This window comes from Callithrix jacchus, chromosome 5 (genome assembly GCF_049354715.1).
Source record: "Callithrix jacchus isolate 240 chromosome 5, calJac240_pri, whole genome shotgun sequence".
Classification (NCBI taxonomy): domain Eukaryota; kingdom Metazoa; phylum Chordata; class Mammalia; order Primates; family Cebidae; genus Callithrix; species Callithrix jacchus.
Genome location: NC_133506.1, coordinates 98,748,852 through 98,765,314, shown reverse-complemented (window position 1 = coordinate 98,765,314; position 16,463 = coordinate 98,748,852). Strand labels below are relative to the sequence as shown.

Sequence of the window (16,463 nt, the reverse complement as noted above, 5' to 3'; positions counted from 1 at the left end):
GGTGGATCACGAGGTCAAGACCATCCTGGTCAACATGGTGAAACCCTGTCTCTACTAAAAATACAAAAAATTAGCTGGGCATGGTGGCGCGTGCCTGTAATCCCAGCTACTCAGGAGGCTGAGGCAGGAGAGTTGCCTGAACCCAGGAGGTGGAGGTTGCAGTGAGCCGAGACTGTGCCATTGCACTCCAGCCTGGGTAATTTTTATAGATTAGAATAAAATACTGGTTTGTGTGTCATTTCTAAAAACAAAAAACTTATATTTTTCCTATTTGGAAAGTCATATTTGTTTGCCATATAAAATTATAAAATGAGTTAAACAAAAAAATAGAGTGCACTGCTTCCCCCGCCTTCTCAGATCATGTAGTAGACATGATTTGGTGGACATCATTTTATATCCTTGTTTATATGGTGCTCTATTCAAAGGTGTATTTTTTATAAAAATGAAATCATTCCACAAATACTATATATTTACTCTGTTTTATACTCTTTTTTTTTACTTACCATATCATGGACATCGATACACATTGTAAAGAAAAAATTATATCATCTTTAGTTTCTGGTTTATAGACATAACATGTAATTACTTGATAACTTACTGAATTTGTAACTTTATCCCTTGTTGTAGAACCTTAAAGTTGTTTCTACTCTTTTTCCAAATGGTAGTAGAAGGAGTATCCTTGTAGCTAAATCTTTCAACTCTAGTTGAAGTGAACATTTCTTCATAACTGTTATATTTCTTAGCCGTTTGTGAATTGTTCACTCATGTCCTATGCACCTTTTTACAATATGTTATCTTTTCCACATTGTTGTTTTAAAGTCTTTTATGATTGGTATATTAACCCTTCTTTTAGTTAGCATTCATTTTCCCAATTTGTTGTCTTTTAGATTTCTTTTGCTTTCTTGATGCACAGAAGTTTAGATTCTTGTATCAGTTTGTTTTTTTCCTCAGTGGCACACTTAGAAAATTGTGCTTCACCTAAAGTTGTATAAAAGTCACCATTATTTTTTTACTTCTATGGCAGTGGTTTTGTGTTACATGGTTTTTGTGGGGGGCAGGGGGACAGAGTCTCACACTTGCCACCTAGGCTGGAGTGCAATGGTGTAATCTCGGCTCACTGCAACGTCCACCTCCTGGGTTCAAGCAATTCTCCTGCCTCAGCCTCCCAAGTAACTGGGATTACAGGTGTGCACGACCACAGCCAGCTAATTCTTGTGTTTTTTAGTAGAAACAGGGTTTCACCATGTTGGCCACATTGGTCTCAAACTCCTGACCTCAGATGATCTACCCTCCTTGGCCTCCCAAAGTGCTGGGATTACACGTGTGAGCCACCATGCCTAGCCCTTGTTTTATATGTTTAAGTGTAATTTTAATCAACTGGGAAATAATTTTAGTGAAAGATAGGAGTAGAGTGGATCAAACACCAGAACAAATTGCTGTTTCCTTACTGTTATGAAATGTTGTCTTTATCATATACTGAATTTTGTATGTATATTTCTCTATTTCTGGACTTTGTGTATATACAATGATTGGATATTTACTTCTATTCCTCTGCCATACTGCTTTAATTGTAGGTTTTTTTTTTTTAATCAAAAGCAGTATGGTTGAGATGAAAATTTTATTTGAAAATTAATATCCCTGACATATTTTTTAAATGTTTATATATCATGAGGAACATCCTTTTATTGGTATTCATTTTAATGATAAGACTAAGGATTGACTAAATATGAGCTTTATATCAAGCCCTGTGCTAAGCATTTATTTATATTATCTAATTTATGGTAATTAAATCCTTATAGTTGCCCATTTTCTACATACTACATAATTCTAACAATTACAACATTAATAAATTTAACATATTTACATTTCTTCCAACTATTTTGCTGTTGCAATAACAGCACAGGAAGTAATAGATGAAAATGAATAAAAGAGAGGGTATAAATAGAATCAGAAGAAGGACAAAACTACATAGAAGACTGCAGAATCATTTCATGGTACAACAGAACCATCCTATATATGACCTCATATAAATGATCTCAAGATGCAGTTTTGTTTTTATTAAATTGCTTATAGTGGTTTAGATTGTTATAGTACTTCTAAAGATTTTATTACAGAAATTTTCAGGTGTACAATAAAGTAAAACAGAATAATGAGCTCTTGTGTATTCATCATCCATCTTAAGCAAACACTGATTAGTTGCTGTTTGTATCTTCTCCCTCTCCCTTCAGGTGGGTGGGATGCTGATACAAATTCCATATATAATCTTATTCAAGTAGTCCAGTGTGTATATTTAAGGGATAAGATACTTAAAATATATTGTCACATTACCATGCCCAGCAACTAACAGTAATTCTTAATTTTATTGAATATTCAGTCCATGTTCAATTATCACTAATTATGTAAAAACGTCTTTTTAACAGTTTGTTTGTACAAATGAAAATCAAAATATGGTCTGAGCCGGGTGCAGTGGCTCACCCCTGTAATCCCAGCACTTTGGGAGGCCAAGGCAGGCGGATCACTTGAGGCCAGGAGTTCAAGACCAGCGTGGTCAACATGGTGAAACCCTGTCTTTACTAAAAATACAAAACTTAGCTGGGTGTGGTGGCACATGCCTGTAATTCCAGCTACTCGGGAGGGTGAGGCAAGAGAATAGATTGAACCTAGTGAGACTCTTTCTCAAATAAATAAATAAATAAATAAATAAAGCCTGCACATTGCACTTGAATAACGTGTCTCTTAAGTCTTTACTTATTGGTACCAGGTATTGAAGGATCTAGGTCATTAGGCTTGTAGAATTTCCCGGAGTCTGGATTTGGCTGTTTGTATCTTAGCGATGCTATTTATCTATTCTTCCATCCTCTTATAGATAATTAAGTCTAGAGGCTTGGTAATTTTCCTGTTCAGAATTTTTAGCAAGAATACCTATTAGGTGATGGTGTGTACTTCCTGTTGCATCTTATCAGGAGGCATATAGTGGGATGACCCATAATAGTACATTGTAGTATGTGGTAGGCTGGTCCTTGACTTTTAGGATCTCTGTTCTGGTATCTGTCCCTTTAAAAAATGATCACTTATAGTTTCTGTACGTTTGTTTTTTTCACTTGTATTCTCTCATATTCTCTGAATTAATAAAAGATTAATGGATAAAACTTCATTTTATAGATTAATTATAGGCTATGGAAAACTGTTGTTTATCTAATACCATAGACTTTTAAGTTTCATAGCCCCCAAATTGGTAAATTGTCAAATACTATAGTTCTTTGGAGTTTTTTGGATCATGTGTAACTTTGAAAATGTAATGGAAGTTGTAGACTCTCACTGGAAAATATGCTTGAATGCACCTACAAAATTTGGTTTCACTTCAGTAGATTTAAAGACACCCTCTGCTGTCTCCACTCATCCATGAGCTTCAGTTAAAGACCTCCTGCTTTGTAATTCTTATTCTTTCCTCCTACGTTGGCTTGTTCTGTCTTCTTATTTCTATCTTCTGGTTATCCAAGATGGGTGTGTGTGTTTCTTTGTTTCTGGACTTTTATATATACATTGTCACTACTACCCTGCCATACTGCTGTAATGGTCATGTTTTTCAAAAGTTAAAAGCAGTATGGTTGAGATGATAATTTTCTTTGAAGATTAATATCCCTGACATAAATGTTTTTCAGATGTTAATCCATCATGAGGAACATCCTTTTGTTTGTATTCAAAGAATTCATTTGAACTGATTCATCTGTCAGTTCAAATAATGAATAAAATTTGGGGTATATGTAGAATGGTATCAGATAGCCTGGTATCTAGCTTCTAGTGTAGTTTGGTCAAATTAAGTACCTGATCTTTCAGTTTAGTTTAGTTGATGCACCTACATGTTTCAGAATTTTTATGTTGAGATAGTGTTATTGCATAGATCATCTGACTTCTTATTTTTTGTATTTCTCTTCCCAGCAATCTGCAGAGCGCTGTGTAAGCACATTGCTTGATCTAATCCAGACCAAAGTGAATTATGTGGTCCAAGAAGCGATTGTTGTCATCAGGGACATCTTCCGCAAATACCCCAACAAGTATGTCCAAATGCTTTTACTCCTCTTTCTCAAATTACTTAGGAAATGTTTAAGTAAGGCACTTTGAAATTGCCTAGGTAACAATTACTCTTTTGAATGTTACTGGTCATAATAGGATACTTTATTAAAAATTGAAAACATATAAAATGGTTAACACAGGAATTGAAACTTGAGTTTTCACTCTGCTTGCTTTCTTTTGGAAGAACTGAAGCTCTGCCTGAATATGTGTTGTCTCCTGGCGTATTTTAAAGTTAACCAGATTCTTTGATGGCAGAGTTACTGTTAAATAGGATATCTGTATATTCTAGGTTGTTCAGGCATATTCTCAGTTTATATCTGTTATCCAGACATAATTAATGATTGTGCACCTTTTCTTCTCAGAAATGTATGAGTTTGGATGACATATCATATAGCCACTCTACCATAAAAACCAGAAAGGTAACAGCTGTGGTCTTCACTTTGCATGTTACCTTACATTGTAGAAAATTATAGAACCTATAACAAAGTATCAGTCTCATGCCGTTTCTGAAGTATTGTAGTTACTCTCATACAATATTTTTTTAAAAATCTACATTTTCACAAGTTTTTTAGATTGAACACTCTTAGTATTTGAAGCAAAAATACTTTTTTAGATTTGATTTTTGAAAACAAGTAATTAAGGAATCTGAAAGTGAAATAAGAGAAGGTTTTGTAAGCATCTTAAGCCTATGTTGCATTACACTCATAGAGATATCTTGTGCCAAAGCTTCTGATTGTTTTTTTGTTTTTTTTTTTTTTTGAGATAGAGTCTCAGTCTGTTGCCCAAGTGAGTGTGGTGGTGTGATCTCGGCTCACTGCAACCTCACTGCTTTTACAGTTTGGTGGTTTGGTTTAGGGTCCCTTGTTTGTGGTTTTGCCTTTAACCTTCACTATTAAATATAATTCTTAGTTTGGCTTTTAATAACCATAGTTCATTTTTTCACATCAGGTATGAAAGTATCATTGCCACTCTATGTGAGAACTTAGACTCACTAGATGAGCCAGATGCTCGAGCAGCTATGATTTGGATTGTGGGAGAATATGCTGAAAGAATTGACAATGCAGATGAGTTACTAGAAAGCTTCCTGGAGGGTTTTCACGATGAAAGCACCCAGGTAAGTTCTTATCTTTTGTCTATCCTGGTAGTTTTCTATGTCTTTGGGGAGATTGCAGAGAAAGCAAAGGTTATAGGCAGTTTCTTCTGTGTCTGTATTTATATATAGTGTGTTCATTTTTCTCCCAACAGGGATGTCCCTTTTCGGTTTAACTAATTTTTTTTTTTTAGTTGGCATCTTGCTCTATTGCCAAGGCTGGAGTGCAGTGGCACAATCTTGGCTCACTGCAACCTCTGCCTCCTGGGTTTAAGCAATTCTTCTGCCTCAGCCTCCTGAGTAGCTGTGACTATAGGCATGTATCACCACACCTGGCTAATTTTTGTATTTTTAGTGGAGACAAGGTTTTACCACGTTGGCCAGGCTGGTCCTGAACTCCTGACCTCAAGTGATCCACCTGCCTCGTCCTCCCAAAGTGCTGGAATTTTGGGTATGAGCCACTGTGCCTGGCCAGTTTTACTGATTTTTTTTTTTTTTTTTTTTTTTTTTTTTTTTTTTTTTTAGACAGAGTCTTGCTTAGGTGCCAGGCTGGAGTGCAGCAGTGCGATCTCAGCTCACTGCATCCTCCTCCTCTGGGTTCAAGTGATGCTCTTGCCTCAGCCTCCTGAGTAGCTGGGACTACAGGCATATGCCACCATGCCCAGCTAATTTTTGTGTTTTAGTAGAGACAGGGTTTCACCATGTTGGCCAGGAAGGTCTTGATCTCTTGACCTCGTGATCCACCCACCTCAGCGTCCCAAAGTGCTGGGATTACAGGCGTGAGCCACTACACCTGGCCTTTTTTTTTTTTTTAAACAGAGTTTTGCTCTTGTTGCCCGGGTTGGAGTGCAGTGGCACGATCTTGGCTCACTGCAGCCTCTGCCTCCTAGGTTCAAGTGATTCTCCCTCCTCAGCCTCCCAAGTAACTGGGATTACAGGCACCTGCCATCACACCTGGCTAATTTTTTGTATTTTTAGTAGAGACGGGTTTCACCACATTGGCCAGGCTGGTCTTGAACTCCTGACCTTAGTCGATCTGCCCACCTCGACCTCCAAAGTGCTCGGATTATAGGAGTGGTCCACCGCGCCTGGCCAGTTTTACTGATTTCTAATATTCAAAACCTATGTAACTCAGACCAGTACTTCTCAAACTTTAGTGAGCATTATTAACACCTGGGGGAGCTTTTTAAAGCACAAGTTGCTGGGCTTCAGCCTTAGAGTTTCTGGCTCAGTAGGTCTGAGATGTGCCTAAGTATTTGCATGTCTTACAAGGTCCAGGATGTTGCTGCCGCTACGGCTGGCAATACATAACCACTGGATTAGAGTAGTAGTTAACACTGCTTTTTTATTTTCTGTCACCTAAGAATGACTGCACATTTCTGTTAGTAATAGCTGTGGCTCATTATAGCAGGGATTTTCACTGGGGGCTGTGGTGAGTTTTGAAAAGATTATCTGTGGATGAAAATTCTGAGACTGCTTCTCACTTTCCCTTACCAAAATTAGAGCCATGGGACCGAGAAGCAGATAAATTATTAAGCCCTTTTTGTCTGTCATTTGTACTCAAAGCAAGTAGAAGATCATGTATATGATTTATCATAACAATTTTAATAGATCTAAATCAAGGAGTATGTACAAGTCAATAGCTTTGTGATTTAGCAGCCAACTCCTAATAGTCTGTAATCTGACATAATTCTACTGTCTTGGCTCTTGCCCCAGTATGACAGATGATTCCATAATTCCCCCCAAATTGTAGCTTTTGGTAGAAGTAAATAATAAAAGACTTGCTCAGGAGTCAGTTTTATCACCATCAGTATGTTAACATATACTTTAAGAAATACAGACCAGGCTCAGTTACTCTTGTCTGTAATCCCAGCACTTTGGGAGGCTGATGGCAAGAGAATCGCTTCAAGCCAGGAGTTTGAGACCAGCCCTGGCAACATTGCAAGACTACATCTCTACAAAAAGATACAAAAATTTACAAAAAAAAAAGAGGTTTGGTGGCTTGTACCTGTAGCCCCAGCTACTTGGGAAGCTGAGGCAGAAGGATTGCTTGAGCCCAGGAATTTGAGGCTACAATTCATAAATGTGCATCTGGGCAATAGAGGGAGACCTTGTCTCAAAATAATTAATAATAATAAGAAGAATAATAAACATAGGTAACTATCTGGCTTAGAAACAAGCAGTGTTTTGTGCCAAAAATGCATTTTGAGGATAGGAGGATAGAGTTTTCAGTTGAATACCTTTGTATTTCCCATGAATATTTTTGACTGCTATTGTTGATATTGATGAGTTTTAACCTTTTTTCTCTTAACCAACATCAGAAAGACTCCATAGTAATTCATAGTTGCGGAAACACCACTTTGGAGATGATGGCAGGTAATGATGCCAGTGCCATTCTTTCACTCTATCAAATTATCTGTTTAGGTGCAGCTCACTCTGCTTACTGCCATAGTGAAGCTGTTTCTCAAGAAACCATCAGAAACACAGGAGCTAGTCCAGCAGGTCTTGAGTTTGGCAACACAGGTAAGAAATCTGGAAAAAGTGAGGTGTTGATTTGTCTTGTTTCAAATTGTAGGAAATTATGACTCTTCCTAGGGGGTTCATTTGGGGAAGTTTTATTTGAAGGAAGTATGGCCTTTAGATCCTGTTAAAATGTTAAAACAATGCCTTTTAATGTGTTCAACTGAATTGTAGCTAATTGTATGGCTTTTAAATGAGTTGGCTGACTCCACTTTTCATAATTCATGAAAATTGAACATAGACTCTTAATGAAGGGCATACTTAGATGAAAATGACGTGTTCTGATACTACCAGCTTCTCTGTGACTTCATTTCAGCTTTCAAATGAAAGTACCATGTGGAAATAGGAGATGGCCTCAGCAAAGTTTCATGCATTGTTCTACCTTCCAGAGGGATTGCCTTTCTCTTGGAAATAATTTTAAAGTACTTATGCTGCTTCCTTGAATTATTTGATATATTTGGACCTGTTTGGAATTATTTGATTTTTTTGGTCAGAGGAAAAGAAGTTCAGATGGATTCTGATCCCAGGAAAATGGCAACTGGCCTTAAAGATCAGGTCATTATTTTAGATCTACAGAAATAAAAATAATTAGGTTTTCTAGTGTAACTGGTATAATGATCATCAGTCTATTCATGATTTAGTTATATTCTTAAATGGATTTGCCAAGAAGCTGGCTTTTTAGCAGGCTGTCAGAGTTAAGATGTATATCTGCAAATGGAATTTGATTCAGATATCCAGTTTACCATTTTTCTCTCTCATTCCTTTATATTGATGTGTAATCAAAATTTAAAACCCTTTAACAGTACTTTGCCTATTCTGAGCCATAATTTTTCCTGTTATTAATTTTACAACTTTAAAACTTTAATTTGTATGAGCTTTTTAAAGTATTTTAAAAACTTTCTTAAGTATCTTCTCTGCCTGAAACAAAGCAGTTATAAGTATTAGTGGCTAATGTTATCTCTTGTGAATTGAGCATTCTAGATTTCCTGTGTCTGGATCCTTAATTAACCCATTTGTATCTCTAAGATGAATTCAAAACAATTTATTTATTCACCTCCCCCACTTTTTTTGCACTCTGTTTCATGTTTTAATTTTAAACTCCTAAGTCAGCGATGTCCAATCTTTTGGCTTCCCTGGGCCACATTCAAAAAAGAATTGAGAATTGTCTTGGGCCACACATAAAATATACTAACAACAGCTGATGAGCTAAAAAAAAAAAAAATCGCAAAAGAATCTCATAATGTTTTAAGAAAGTTTGTGAATTTGTATTGGGTCCCAGGTTGAACAAGCTTGCTATAAGTGGTCACGTAGAGTGACAGAATTAGAGCAGCTTACATTCTCTCAAAACAATTTCTAAAGAGAATTTTGACTTTTCTTCCTGTCTGCTTACTGTAAATATTCAAGCAAGTATATTTGGTAGTTTCCTCTGTGTTCACAAGTTCTCAACCCTGTCTTCACCGTCTGTTAAGGCCTATGTGTTTGTATTTAACAGGCACCATAGGAGAGCTGTATTTTGAATTCTCACCAGACTTCAAACTCAGTCTCTTACCTCTTAAGTATTTATCAAAATTTGAGATAAAGTATTTAGGAAGGATTGCTTAAAGGATACAAGGTCGTACTATTCTTATAGATAGTCTGAAATTCACCTCAGAATCAAGCCTTATTAATAGACATCTGGATACCTGGACCACTGCATTGTTTTTGACCTCTAAAAAAGTTGCTTTTACTGAATTATGCTAATACTATCAGTCTGTAGTAATAACAGTCTTCATGGGGAAACTACCTTATTTGGATCTGTTGTTAGCTTGTTATCAGAGTCATTACTTCATTATGTTTTTTTATGAAGCCACATCAAATTCCTAACAAGTTTTGGATTTTTCTGTGTATCAGTGTAGCTTGCCTGATAAATTTATTTTCCTTATTGGTTGTTTGAAACCTTAGGCTCACATTTAAGAATCTTTCATGGAAACTGTGTAGGTCATTGTGGCATGCTGTTTCCTGATTCTAGTTTTAATTAATGCTCTTTAGCCTTAGATGCATTTTTCATAAGCTTCCTAGAACAGGACAGGCTATGAACTCACTTAATCCTGGTAAGAAAAACTATTTCTGTTCTTGTAGATGAGGAAACTCAGAGAGGCCTAATTATTATGGGGCAGAGCTAGGACTTATACTCAGATAGTCTGACTCTAGGTCTATGGTCTTATCCACTGTGCTATGCTTTCTCTCTATTCTGAAGGTTAAGAATTACTTGGAGAATACACATTCCCTGCTGGAAGCAATATTGAGCATAAGCCCATATGTGTGTATATATATGTGTGTTTGCTAGGTTTAAGGTCTTTGTTGATGGTTATTTCATATTATAAAAAGCAATTTCTCATGGTTTGCCTTTTCTTTTTTCTTTTTCGAGACAGAGTCGAGCTCTGTCATCCAGGCTGGAGTGCAGTGGCGCGATATCGGTTCACTGCAACCTTGCCTCCCAGGTTCAAGCAATTCTCAAGCTTCCCCTGAGTAGCAGGGATTACAGATGCATGCCACCACAGCTGACTAATTGTTCTTTTTTAAAGTAGATATAAGGGTTCACCATGTTGGCTAGGCTGGTCTTGAACTCCTGACCTGAGGTGAGGCTTGGTTTTTCTGTCCAATTAATTAATGAGGTCTGAGAAGTTATCATAAAAGAGTAAGTATGCTGCTGGGTGTGGTCGCTTACACCTTTAATTCTAGCACTTTGGGAGGCCGAAGCGGGAGGGTCACCTGAAGTCAGGAGTTCGACCAGCCTATGCAACATGGCGAAATCCTGTCTCTATAAAAAATACAAAAATTAGCCGAGCATAGTGGTACACACCTGTAATCCCAGCTACTTGGGAGGCTGAGGTGAAGGATTGCTTGAGCCCAGGAGGCAGACGTTGCAGTAAGCTGAGATCATGCCACTGCACTCCAGGCTGGTAATATAGCGACACTCTGTCTCGAAAAAAGAAAGAAAAAAGAGTAAGTATGCTTATGTAAATCTTTTCATCTGGAAGTTTTCTCTTCTTTTCTCATTTATAAAATAAGAACCTAAATATTTATGGCTGGTGAGTACCAATTTAAGTTTAGCATGCAATGTGGTCTGCTGAATTGTGTTAACTTAAATTGGGTAGTGAGGTTCTGATGATGGTTCCACTGATTCAGAGCATGACTAAGCAAACTTCTTTCATACTGCTTTTCTTTTATCTCTGTAGTAGCGTTAATTAACACTGTTCTTTACCTGTGTTGAGAATTAAGTGAAGTGTATGTGAAATCTTAGTGCTTTTAATTTTAAGTAAAATTGGAATATAATTAAAAATATTAGTTAGGGAGGAAAACCCAACTCTTGAATCTGAGGCTTCATTTCAAAAGTTTATCTTTTTCTCTTACCCATCATACAGTAATTCAATACAATATTCAATTCAGTTCATTAAAGAATACAAACAAATGTCTAGACATGGATAGGTGTGGTGGCTCATGCCTGTAATCCCAGCACTTTGGGAGGCTGAGGCAGGTGGATCACTTGAGCTCAGGAGTTCAAGACCAATATGGTAAAACCCTGTCTCTTCTAAAAATGCAAAAAGTAGCCGGGGGTGGTGGCACACACCTGTAATCCCAGCTACTTGGTAGGCTGAGGCAGGAAAATTGTTTGAGCCCGGGAGGCGAAGAGGCTGCAGTGAGTCAAGATCATGCCACTGCACTCCATCCTGGGTGACAGAGCTAAACTCTTCCTCAAAAAATAAAAAAAGAAGAAGCGTCTAAACGTTAGTAATTATTCTTTGTGATACATGGAAGAGAAGTCTTCATGTTAGTTTTTCTATCTATGAACTAGGGACCACCATCATCAGAATCACTTGGGCTGCTTGTTTTAAAATACTAATTAATAGGCCCTACTTCTGACATAATGAATCAGAATCTCCGAAGTATGGCCCCTGGCTTCTGCACTTTCAGTGGCATTCCTGGTGTGTTAAATTGTTGATATACATTGTAGTTTCAAAATTACTGTTTTAGTGCTGGCGTGGTAAGGATTATTTTGGGAGCTCTTCCCCTGAGAAGGGCCTATGGAGCTAGCAGTACAGTAGATCCAAAGCCAGATTCCCTGAGTCACCAAACATTTAATGACAACTTAAGATCACAAAAAGGTCCTATATTTTTATTTATCTCAGTCTTGATGGTCTGAATTACTGTGGCCTCCATTTGAAATGTGAGGCAGTTGGTGAGGGCTGGCTTATAGTAGGCCTAACAGGTCATCCTTCAGAACAACAGAGTTTGAGCAGCAGATTCTTCCCTACTCTTGACTTTTCAGTCTTGGGAAATTTTTACTTTTTTAAAATTTGATTTAAAAAAAATCAACTTGTTTTTATAATGTTCAATCTTTGTTTTCAAATGAAGATCTAAATGAGGGGGGTTTAGGCTGCTATTTATAAACACGTAAGAACAAATTATTCCCTCACCCTGCCCCAAAAAAACAAAACAAAATCAACTAAATTAGATATAATTATCACTGTTTTCTTTTTCTAACCCGGGCATTTCAAATACTGGAGACATTTTGATAATGACATTTATATACATACACACACACACACACACACACACACACACACATATACACATTTCTATCAGAATAATGCAACCTATAAATGTGGTAAAGATTATCTAGAGATAAAACTTACTGTTTTAATATTGTATTAATTTGCTATATTAGTGTTCTGTATGCTTTTTGTCTTTAACCAACAATCCCCATTGTGAGTGCAGTTTAAACAATCTGTGACTGAGAAAAACCATTTGAAACTATATAGTCAAAAACCATCAGGATAACTGCTGCTATTGAACTGGATGATAAGGGCCTTAAGTGGCTAAATCAAGAACCTCTTCATCTGCTCGCTTAGAAACTAAAATGGAAGTCCTCAAATTGTCCTATTTTTAAAGAAAATTTTTTTTTGTTGTTTTTAAGACGGAGTCTCACTTTGCCCAGGCTGAAGTGCAGTGGCATGATCTCAGCTCACTGCAACTTCCACCTTTTGGGTTCAGCTGATTCTCCTGCCTTAGCCTCCCAAGTAGCTGGGACTACAGGCATGATCCACCATGCCCAGCTAATTTTTGTATTTTTAGTAGAGATAGGGTTTCACCATGTTGGCCAGGCTGGTCTCAAACTCCTGACCTCAGGTGATCCATCCACTTAGACACTCCAAAGTGCTAGGATTATAGGTGTGAGCCGCTGTACCCAGCCTGGTTATGAGTTTGAAATACAGAAATTGAAACAGAGACTTATTGTTGCCTTTAATAAGTTGCTGTTGGAACTACTAGTGCGTAAATAAATGCTGTCGAATAGACATACTTTTGAGGATATTTATTGCCACTTTATAATGATCACAAAAACAAGAAATAAAACAATAGGCATGGTAGCTCATGCCTTTAATCCTAGCACTTTGGGGAGGTCAAGGTGGGCAGATCACTTGAGGTCAGGAGTTGGAGACCAGCCTGGGCAACATAAAGAAACCCTGTCTCTACTAAAAATACAAAAATTAGCTGGGCACCTGTGGGGCCCAGCTACTTGGGAGACGGAGGCAGGAGAATTACTTGAACCTGAGCAATCGGGTTCAAGAGGTTGCAGTGAGCCGAGATCACGTCACTGTACTCCAGCCTGGGTGACAGAGCAAGACTGTCTCTAAATAAATAAAAATAAAACAATAATAAATAAAAGTAGGAAGAGAAAAAGAGGCAACAGTGTAAATGTTGCTCAATAGGGGACTAGTAAATAATGGTGCAGTGGACATTACAGTCGAAAAGTGCAGTTGTATATATCAACAGAGAGAGAAACCTCAGAACAGTATATATAATGTAAAACTGGTTTGATATTAAATAAGTGTGTGTTTGTGCACGCACGTGCACCATCTGTACAGATAACATACCACATTGCTAATCATGGCTATTTGGGGGTGGGGAGTTGAGATGGAAAAGGGTTGGATAATTGGGGGAGTTTTTTTTTTATGTCACATACTTAAAAATTGTTATATGGTATTAGTAATAATTTCCTTTTAGTCATGAACATGTATAAAATTATTTCAAGACCACTGAATTCAAGTATCACTCCTTTTGGACGCAGTTATGTGTGCTCTTTAACAGTTTTTGATTATTTAGATAGTAGTACCTTTCATACTCCATTCAAATAGTTAATATTATGTGAGCTCCTTAAAGTCAGGCACTGTATTGTTATCTCTATTTCCAGGGCCTAGCCAGTGTCTCCATAGGAGATACTTAATAAATATTTGAATGAAGAAAGAAGGTATGGGTACAATATCTGTAAGATATAATATATTATTAATAAGCCTGCTAATTAATTTAAATTAATTTAAAGCAATTAAATTTTTTTTATGTCCCAAGGCTGTCTCAACCACTTAACTTTCGCCAGATTAAACATTATTTTTCTAATCCTAACTTCTGTTTGAATTTGAGTCTTAGGACCAACCCATCTTAATTTATATTTACTTCTCTTAAAACATTAGAGATGAACAGAATTATGACTGTATTAGAACTATGTTGAGTTACCATGTTTGTTTGTTTACTTTTAGAGACAGTCTCACTCTGTTGCCCAATCTGGAGAGCAGCAGTAGTCATGGGTGGCTGTAGCCTCAACCCCCAGGGCTCAGGTGATTCTCCTCCCTCAGCTTCCTGAGTAGCTGGGACTACAGGTACATGCGCCTGTATGCCCTGCTAATTTTTTTTTGAGACAGAGTTTCGCTCTTGTTACCCAGGCTGGAGTGCAATGGCGTGATCTCGACTCACTGCAACCTCTGCCTCCTGGGTTCAAGTGATTCTCTTACCTCAGTCTCTGGAGTAGCTGAGATTACAGGTGTACACCACCAAGCCCAGCTAAATTTTGTATTTTTAGTAGAGATAGAGTTTCGCCGTGTTGGCCGGGCTGGTCTCAAACTCCTGGCCTCAAGCACTCTGCCCACCTCAACCTCCCAAAGTGCTGGGATTACAGGTCTGAGCCACCGTGCCTGGCCCATCCTGCTCATTTTTTATATTTTTTGTAGAGGCAAGGTTTTGCCCTGTTGCCCAGGCTGATCTGCCTGCCTTGGCCTCCCAAAAGGTTAGGATTACAGGCATGAGCTACCACATCCAGCCTGAAATATCTTCTTAATACCCAGTCTACATAAGTCACTGCTGCATTGGTTGATGAAAAATGTAGGAGTTTGGGTTTTTGTATGGAGAACAGTTTCATCTCCACTTCTTTGCCTTTGCCTTTTCTTTAGGATTCTGATAATCCTGACCTTCGAGACCGGGGCTATATTTATTGGCGTCTTCTCTCAACTGACCCTGTCACAGCTAAAGAAGTAGTCTTGTCTGAAAAGCCACTGATCTCTGAGGAGACAGACCTTATTGAGCCAACTCTGCTGGATGAGCTAATCTGCCACATTGGTTCTTTGGCCTCTGTGTATCACAAGCCTCCCAATGCTTTTGTGGAAGGAAGTCATGGAATCCATCGTAAACACTTGCCAATTCATCATGGGAGGTAAGCAGGTGTGAACTAGCTTTGAGTGAGAAATGACTCTGTTTAGACAGAGTTTGTCTTCTTTATGCTTTTATAGTCTGGAAAAGAACTTGCTTTATATTTTTGCAACCTACTACTATACATCCCAGGGGCTCCATCTGAATACCATTTTATGTGACCACACATAAAATGGGTGAAAAGCTCCTCTGTTTTCCAGTCTAGGAGTACATTGTGGTGTTAGAAAATTAGGATGAAGACTTTCTAGATTGATAAAGTTTGAAGGTTGCTTAAGTCTGCAGTAAAAAGGGGCTAGAAATATCCCCATAGTTGAAAACTTGAACAAAAGCCTCTGTATATATTTAGCCATCTTGATCCTTTACTGTAGCTTTTGTTGAGCCTTACGGATAGTTAGCAGGTATGACTTATGCTGTAAAGCTGTTAATGAAAAGTATTTGTAGTATTGTTTTATTAAAAAAAAAAAACAGCTTGAATTCTGTGTGGACATAGTTTTTCAGTTACCTGTACCTCTTTAAATTGGCCATATCAGCAAGGAAATTGTTATGAACAGGCTCTTGAGCAACATGGAGCTCTTGCTTTGTAGCTATCTTAAAATTCTAATTAAGGAGACGAAACACTCTAATCAACTCTTATAATGGGTGTCTCAGAATCTTTTTAGAATCTGATTCCTTCATCAATCATAATAGACCTTGATCAAATTAGGATCCTCCTAGAGTAGTTAGAATAATTGGACTTCTATTAATGAGTATCTTATATCATTGTCTAATATATGTTATTGTTTAAGTGGTTGTGAGTGGCCAAAGTGTAGGACTTATTGCTTTATAAATCGGTGTGGTCAATATTTTGGGCTCTATGTAAACAGACCGTGGACACAGATAAACAAGAAACTACAACACCCAAGGAGATTATTAATCTTTCATAATTAAGTTGAATCTTGTTTTACAGCAGATATTATAATCCAAAGGAAATGTGGGCTTCATAAGGATTAGTCCTTACAGTGAATTAGGATGTTTCTCCTTGTAGGCAAGCATGTTTAGCATTCTCTAGATGAAACTGTTTAACTTCCAAGTATTTCTCCAAGTGTGTAGAGTGTGTGCTTCAAGTTTCAATGTAGATTCGGATTTTCTGTTGTAACTTCCCTCCTAATCATTTTTATATCTAGCCTCCTGATAACTTTTAACCCTCACATGGGAGTGGGAAAATGAAACATCAAGAAACAAAACAACCCTTTCTTAAACAAAGGGAAAGAACCAACATTTA

The 16,463-nt window shown here is 37.5% G+C and overlaps 1 protein-coding gene across 11 annotated transcripts in view; it reads left to right on the top strand.

Annotated features, from left to right (window-relative positions):
* AP2B1 (adaptor related protein complex 2 subunit beta 1) overlaps window positions 1-16,463 on the top strand; it is a 151,478-nt gene that overhangs the window by 68,518 nt on the left and 66,497 nt on the right. For all 11 annotated transcript variants that reach the window (XM_078373820.1, XM_035300813.3, XM_035300809.3 and 8 more), the window contains 4 exons: window positions 3,940-4,055; window positions 5,023-5,188; window positions 7,589-7,687; window positions 14,947-15,206. In XM_078373820.1, coding sequence (XP_078229946.1) covers window positions 3,940-4,055; window positions 5,023-5,188; window positions 7,589-7,687; window positions 14,947-15,206 — 641 coding nt within the window. The remainder of the gene's footprint in view (window positions 1-3,939; window positions 4,056-5,022; window positions 5,189-7,588; window positions 7,688-14,946; window positions 15,207-16,463) is intronic.